Source organism: Bombus impatiens, unplaced genomic scaffold (genome assembly GCF_000188095.3).
Source record: "Bombus impatiens unplaced genomic scaffold, BIMP_2.2 scf_0361, whole genome shotgun sequence".
NCBI lineage: Eukaryota > Metazoa > Arthropoda > Insecta > Hymenoptera > Apidae > Bombus > Bombus impatiens.
This window is the reverse complement of record NT_176780.1, coordinates 442,495-450,408: the sequence shown is the minus strand read 5'-3', so window position 1 is coordinate 450,408 and position 7,914 is coordinate 442,495. Positions and strand designations below refer to the sequence as shown.

At 51.6% G+C, this 7,914-nt stretch overlaps 2 protein-coding genes and 1 long non-coding RNA gene across 7 annotated transcripts in view; 2 read left to right on the top strand and 1 right to left on the bottom strand.

Moving 5' to 3' along the window:
- LOC100750151 (putative inorganic phosphate cotransporter) overlaps nt 1-7,108 on the bottom strand; it is a 12,128-nt gene extending 5,020 nt beyond the window's left edge. The window contains exon 1 of one of the 4 annotated variants that reach the window (XM_012385876.3): nt 6,463-7,108. In XM_012385876.3, coding sequence (XP_012241299.1) covers nt 6,463-6,553 — 91 coding nt within the window. In that variant the 5' untranslated portion in view covers nt 6,554-7,108. The other 3 variants (XM_012385875.3, XM_012385879.3, XM_012385874.2) reach the window with 3 other exon arrangements.
- Nucleotides 1,954-7,914, top strand: part of LOC105680798 (ionotropic receptor 25a-like) — a 10,349-nt gene continuing 4,388 nt past the window's right edge. The window contains exon 1 of one of the 2 annotated variants that reach the window (XM_033320820.1): nt 1,954-2,521. In XM_033320820.1, the coding sequence (XP_033176711.1) occupies nt 2,512-2,521 (10 nt within the window). In that variant the 5' untranslated portion in view covers nt 1,954-2,511. The remainder of the gene's footprint in view (nt 2,522-7,914) is intronic. The other variant, XM_024367752.2, reaches the window with a different exon arrangement.
- Nucleotides 2,528-6,451, top strand: LOC117151683. Its single transcript, XR_004461778.1, has 2 exons — nt 2,528-4,826; nt 5,821-6,451. It is a non-coding gene; the product is annotated as an uncharacterized LOC117151683 (long non-coding RNA).

Here is a 7,914-nt window from a genome sequence, read left to right as displayed (position 1 = left end):
GCGCGCTACCGAAAGAGAGAAGAAAAGGAAAGGGCGAGACTGGCGAAGTGAAAGAAGAGGAGAGCGAAGAGTGACGGCGGGAGCACGTGTTCGACGCGCGGTTCACGGGGTAAACGGAGTTTCGTCCGAATGGCAAACTCGTGGCGGCCTATGGACGACGGATTCAACCTTGAAACGCCATCCAAAATTCGAGAAAATCGCACAGAATTCTACGTAAACGAAGGAATGCACGCGCGCGAGCGCGTGCGCCTGCCGGGCCGACGTACTTTTACGTTTTCTGATAGGTCTGTCCTCTTCCTCCAAACCTGGTTGCTCCCACACAAGCACGTGGCCATTTCGTCCCCTGTTTTCTCCGTTCGATCTGCCGTTAGTGCCGTTGCTGTTGTTCATCGCACGCTCGATACGCGTTCTACGCACAAGCGATCACACACGAAACCGATGCACCACCGAGTAAATCGCCAACGCGAACACCAACGATCGACGAAGATGCCAAAGGAGAATGCGAAATTCTCGTACTCGGATCTTGCGAACGAGATACGTTGTCGCGAACCGAAGGAAAACGTAACGGCGTATTCTTGCCTGTCTGCTTCTCCCAACACAACAGAGATACGATGACTCGCGCTATCTTCTCAGCACCAGCCGAGGAAAATCGAACGCCGTCTCTGCACGCGATCGTTCGGCGAACACGCGCCCTGGCCTGCACGACACGACGACGGTCACAACCACGCCGACGAGAAAGACGATGGAGAACGATTTTCACGGGCGCGACCGAGCACTCACTGTGCGCCAGTAATATATCAGCTTCTCGTTGCTGCGAATCGGTTGACGGTTTCGTTGTAGCCGATAACGATGATTAACAAGGAACCCGTGATCAGAAGCGAGTACACACCTGCCTCTTTCTCTCTTTCTCCCTCGTGCCAGTTGATTCGATGAGAAGCCGCGAACCGCGGGGAACCGCGGGGAAACGCGGGGTGCGGTCTGACGAAACGAATCGTCCGAGCACCCGAGACCTCCCGTCCAATCGTCGCGCTAGCTTCGTCAATCCCTTTCCTCTATTGGACGCGACGGCGCCATCTGGCGTCCCTGCCCTGATTCCACCAATCAAAGGCTCGCGCGCGAAATCACGTCTCTTTTCACACTATATCTTTAAATCGCGTTAGATCTTATCGACGATCTTACGATCGATTCCTGTCGACGATCATCTTTCGTGCACGTTTCATCCTTCGACCTGGCCCGCCTACTATTCAACGCACTACTTTTCAGCGTTATTCTTTTGCGCCCCTTCCGAGGTTACGCCCGATCATTTAAATTAACTTAATTTATCAAGATAGACGGGAAAATCCTTTTAACATTAAGATTATACAAAAATATACGCTGATACGAAGCTTCGCAGAAACATAAAATATAGCATAATAAAAGAAAATACAGGAAAATACAAGAAAATGAAAAGGAAAAACTATTGTCTATTTCACATATTTCACTTACGACGTTAACGCGGTCGAACCTGCAGTTGAGAGTATCTGCGTAAAAGAGCTTCGATGATCTGATAGCAAACGGTGGTAATTGACGAGATCGAGAGCTCACTGCAGTTACCGTGACCATTAAAATTTTTCTATAGAAAAATGTATTCGTCCTGCCTGAATCGCGAGGAATTCTCGGTCCGAAAATATCTACCAATATTACGTAATGGAAAAATTATCGGTAAAATTATCGCTGGCTGGCCTGGCTGCTTATCTTTCGGATCAACTCGCGCAACCCTTGGAATTTATTATCTCTCGAATCGCAACGCTGTTTAATAATGGCGTAATCGTAGCACGTCATACGTCGTTTATGATCTTGGTGGAAGAGCAACGAAAGTCCGTTGTCGCGTCGACGAATTCACCGCCTCCGCTGATTAAGATCGCCATGGAAGTCGATCGTGAGTCACATCGGTAAGATAGTCGTATTTGTTCAACGAAACATCCGTTTGATGATTATCGCGTCAAGGTCAGGGCTTTATTCTGTTTGTCAGAACGAATACGTGACATGACATAACGCGCACAGTACACAGCAAATTCCGATTTCGTCGATGACTTTCGCATTTCGTCGCGAGATAAAGTTGCATCATCGTGGATTATCGGAACGATGCGGATTAGGATCGTTTTCCTCGAAATCAAAGGCGGAAATCGTTTCGCATCGATATACGCCAGAATGTTTGGAACGTTGGAAAGTTCGTATTAACCGCGCCGCCAATTCGCGTACAAAAATAAAAGATACGCGGGGGGCTGCTATTGATAGATTCGCGGATCTCGCGTGCCAAAAATCTTTGCATCGTGCGAGTGCGAGATAAACTAGTCGGCCATTTCGCACGAATCCGGTGTGGCGAATTGCGTCTCGTATTTTTCGCGTTTACTCGCTATCTTACGGGGATCATCAGCCGTAATTCTTTCGGCGATTAGCTCGAACGAAACGATGTGCTTGAAAAAACTATCAACTTCCTTTTTTTCTGGGAAATATACGTAATACCTCTCGATGCATTTATGTAAGTACACATGTACGTATGTACATACATAAATGCTTTTAATCGGAACTCGTTGCGCAATTAGGTGTGTTACCGTCGACCGGACAAGAAGGCAAGCGGAGAAAACGGGTCGTGTTCGGCAACCAATTATCGACCGAACGATTTGGTCGGTAACGAGTTATTTCGAACACCCATCTGTACCTAGTCTCTGTGTTCTCGACACAAAGAGGTCTCTGAGTGTCCGATACGTTCGAAACGGTCATTTGTTTATCGACGCTCCGTTTCATCGTCGACGTCAATGCGTCTATATCGCGGGCTAATTTTCAAACGAACAGAGCGTCCCGTTTCTTCGACGTTCTCGACGCTCGAGAATCGACTTGATACGAGTCAACTGGCACGGCGCGATCGCGCCTGTGTCTACAGGAAATGCTTCGTCCCCTAAACGCGTTATCCACTTTGTAAAGTGGAAAATAGCGTCCGCCTCGGGCGAACAACGAAAGACCGTGCACGCGCGAGCGTAATTGTACAGGAAGCTTTCGGCGGAACTCGAAATTGAAAGTAATACGTCCGCTTTGCGAAAATTGCCAGGAGCCGAGAGGTCGGCACGATTTCCGTCTTCGAGAGCGCGAGCGCATCGACCTTTCCCTTCCTTTCTTTGAACTTTCCAACGATTCGTGTCAAGGTTTCTGCCGCGTTTTTTCCGTGAACGCGTTTCCTGATACGTACTCGCAACCGAGATATCGATCGATAGACGAACATCGAGCCCTGCCCGAGAACCTGGGCCCTGATCCACACGCACGTCACGGAACGTTGACCGGTGAACGCGAGGTAGAACGCGAACGCTCCAGGGGACAGCCATCTCGTGCCAGATTAGAAACTTTCTACTTTCGTGTTTTCGACGTGTCGCTGCCGTCGAATCGCGCTTCCGTGAATGGATAGTTTTGGTAACTAGGTAGGTTATTTACTCCTTGGTATATATCCTCGGACAGTTGCGCTCTGTCGATATTCGGCTGCCAATATTCTCGATAGTAATGGGAAATCGCGTTGATCGAGCAACGAGCACCGCGGGGAAAAACACAAGGAATTATAATTCGCGGTACACGCGCTACCAACGACAAAGATCGATCGGTCCACGGGTATCGTTGGAATTCCGCGACGATTTGCGGTGTTCTATCGATCGATCGTTTCCGCCTGGTTGCCTGTTTGTTATTGAATGCGCGTGCTTTATCCATTCGTTCTACGAGAAAACACGGCGAGGAGAGGACCGGCGATTACAGAGGAGAGCGTTGTACGAGCCGCGTAATACATTATTCAAGAGAAGTGGATGTGGGAGAGGGTTCGCGTCTAAACGACGAAGCACGACACGCTCGTCTCCTCTCCCAACGAGAACTTTTATCGAAATCAGAGAATTTCTTCCTTTTCCTTATTCGTGCTTCTCTCCTTCCACGGTCTTCCTTCGAAAAACACACTTTGAAAAGGTTTAGGGTCGGCTGGTGAATTCCTACCGCGAAAGAGGAAACGTATGGTGAACGGTTTTCAGTCGATTCGATATCATTGGAAGCAAGGTCGATTTACGAGCAAAAAAGTTTGTTCGATACATATTTACGAAGCACCCACGCGCGCTCCGTCACGGTCACATTTTTCCAAGTCGTTAATCGTTCGAACGAGGTACGATCGTACGCTCTCCCCGCGTTCATTCCGGTTTTCCTTATCCCGGGCGATTGAGTTCTAAAGCGCTGGTTCTCGTAAAACGACGAGTCGAGACAAGACATGGTCGAGCATCGTTGTGAAAGAAAGAAAACAGACTTTCACGGTTGTCGATAAGATAGGTGGACGTTGACAAGATTTCGAGGCTCGTCGACTCTTCGAATACGTTGTTGCCATGACGCTTCGAGTTAGTTGGCGATTATGCATCCGGTAATTGAAAAAGAAGGTCCGATAGTCGGCCAGCGTCGGTGGTCACGTATTTTCGCCTGTATATACGTATGTACGTGTTGTCGGCAAGACAGCGATCGTTTCGATCGCGCGTTCTTCCAAATTCCTGGTCGCGCAGAGAATCGATCGAGGCGAAAAGTGAAACGAAATCGACGATGCGCGCGGCTCGTTTCGATGGACGGATCGATAAGGGCTGGCCGTACGAGAAGACGAAGTTTTCGACGAGAGAACAAGTTGGGAAACGGAACGCGCGTTATCATCGGATGTCTCGGAGAAGATAGATGGACTCGATTATGATCGATCGTCGACGCGCGGTGGGGTCGCCATCGTTCGAGTATCTCGTCAGGATCGTTGGGAAATCGTTGGTTCGTAAATCGTTCGTTTTAAAAAGGTACGGCGAAACGCGATAAAAGGCGAAACGCGTGTATCTTATTTCCAGCGAAGGAAAATTATTTTCAGTCGTGCCATGTGTCCCCCCTTCGTACCGTCACGTCGCGGTACAAGATTGCGACGCAATGCCCGTATTCCGTATCGCTAATTTCACCGCAAGTCTTAACGCACCAAGGTGATCGCGCGAGATAGCGTGACGGTGGAACGTTTAGGACTCGCGGTACATCATCCGTGGCATTTTGTCTCCGATTGCGTTGGTCGCGGACAAAGAACGGCCGTGGTAAACGCGCAACAGCCCCGTGGAGGGTAACTTTCGGAGAAAGCGAGGGAAAAGCGTAGAAATGCGCCCGCGAGCGTGCAAGCTGCGCGCGGTAGACGATAGCTCGGAGCAGGGCTGGCTGGCCAGTTCTCTCGCTAGTTTAACTTCGCGTCTGTACTCGTAGGTGCTCGGTTTGGTTTTTTAATTCGAGATAACGAGGGAGCAGGAATGGTTATGCAAATACAGCGTTTCTAGTTACGTAAAGCAAACGCGTTCGTCCGTGGCTCGAGTTTCTCCTGCGGCGTGGAACAAGGAGCGGCGAGAATTCGCTATTACAACGAGAGAGTAAAGTCCCGGTAACGATCACCGGAATGGCAAACTCACCGGACGGCAAGGGCACTTCCGTCTCGAACACCTCGGCGGGCCTCTTCGTCTCGGACTTGCGCGAGCCCACGGCAACACCGTTCGTCGACATCGTATCGTTCGAAGGCGTCCAGGACGAGATGCTCGTACGCGTTCGATGTCTCGTGCTGTCGATAGCTGGATCTCGGAGCCGATGTTTACGAACGAAACTGAGCAGGAAGCGATCTATCGCAAAGGTTGACGCGCGCTCGGTCTCGTCGCTACTGTTGAGAACGCTGCCGAACTCGCGACACTTAGCCGTATACACCTAATGGACGGCGACCAATTAGAACACGCGGTTCGAACCCCACCGACGCTCGTTCGTTTTAAAAAGGTACGGCGAAACGCGATAAAAGGCGAAACGCGTGTATCTTATTTCCAGCGAAGGAAAATTATTTTCAGTCGTGCCATGTGTCCCCCCTTCGTACCGTCACGTCGCGGTACAAGATTGCGACGCAATGCCCGTATTCCGTATCGCTAATTTCACCGCAAGTCTTAACGCACCAAGGTGATCGCGCGAGATAGCGTGACGGTGGAACGTTTAGGACTCGCGGTACATCATCCGTGGCATTTTGTCTCCGATTGCGTTGGTCGCGGACAAAGAACGGCCGTGGTAAACGCGCAACAGCCCCGTGGAGGGTAACTTTCGGAGAAAGCGAGGGAAAAGCGTAGAAATGCGCCCGCGAGCGTGCAAGCTGCGCGCGGTAGACGATAGCTCGGAGCAGGGCTGGCTGGCCAGTTCTCTCGCTAGTTTAACTTCGCGTCTGTACTCGTAGGTGCTCGGTTTGGTTTTTTAATTCGAGATAACGAGGGAGCAGGAATGGTTATGCAAATACAGCGTTTCTAGTTACGTAAAGCAAACGCGTTCGTCCGTGGCTCGAGTTTCTCCTGCGGCGTGGAACAAGGAGCGGCGAGAATTCGCTATTACAACGAGAGAGTAAAGTCCCGGTAACGATCACCGGAATGGCAAACTCACCGGACGGCAAGGGCACTTCCGTCTCGAACACCTCGGCGGGCCTCTTCGTCTCGGACTTGCGCGAGCCCACGGCAACACCGTTCGTCGACATCGTATCGTTCGAAGGCGTCCAGGACGAGATGCTCGTACGCGTTCGATGTCTCGTGCTGTCGATAGCTGGATCTCGGAGCCGATGTTTACGAACGAAACTGAGCAGGAAGCGATCTATCGCAAAGGTTGACGCGCGCTCGGTCTCGTCGCTACTGTTGAGAACGCTGCCGAACTCGCGACACTTAGCCGTATACACCTAATGGACGGCGACCAATTAGAACACGCGGTTCGAACCCCACCGACGCAACCGCCTTCCCCACGCACCGATATCGTTTCTCCCGAACCGAATCGCCGCGGGAAATCAAAGGATTTTGCCGCTAGCGTCGAGGCTTCCAAATTTTTTCCTCTCCGCCCTTGCCCCCATGCTTCGCAGCTCCGCTCCGATTTCTCTTTGCTTCGCACCTCGCCCACCGTCCTCGGTCTCCTTGCTTTACCGTCGCGCGCCACTCGTCCATCTTTTTGTTTTCGCCGACACCGTAGATAAACTTAAGCTGCGTTGCGCGATCGCGAGCGAAAAATTCCACGTACGATCCTTTTCGCGTCTACGTCTACGCGCCAAGGTGTCGATTATCGCCTCTGCCTGGAAATGCCCGCACCGTTGTCCGAGCATCGCGCTCTTCCGATCTAGTAAGAAGCGGGCGATTCGCTGGACTCGACGAATGCAACCTGGTTATGCGTCATCGCGCTCCATTCCGCCGCAACTTATTCCGAGCACGAACGCCAATGCTCTCTGTTAACGAGACCTCGACGTTGATGGAAATCAACGATTCCCGTGGCGTTCGCGCTAACTTGTTCGCCTCGACCTCGTCATCGATAGGTCGACAAATTAATGGGTAGGCGTTCGACGATCGCAGCTTGAGGACTCCGGAGTCCCTTTCGTTTCGTTCGCCGTTTCGACGCGTTGGCGCGCGCACGTGATCCGAAGGAATCGGTCAGGGAAAATCGAGGAAAATACCGCTATGTCGATGCCGATCCGTCGATGTTGACGCAGAGACACGAGCGGTCTCGTGACGCGCCGCTTTCGCGTAAATCCGATGTAATCCTTAGCACGCGTAGCTCATCGCAGTTGCATACTCCGGCGTGACGTTTGGTAGGAGGGCAGCCCACCTCCGCGAGTCGACAAACGACCTGCCGCTGATATCGACTACTCCGTGGGCTCGGCGCACGTGTCTATCACTAAGTCGTCACGCGATACACCGATGAGAGCGGCGCGCAACGCTGCATCTCCCCTTTGTGAGAATTTCTACGCGCGATTGCCTAATAAGCTTCTCCTCTTTCTTCCATTTCTACGTCGCACCATCTTTGTCCGTCTCTATCTACTTCGTCGCTCGTCCGCCGCAGCGGCGCGACGCGACGCGACGC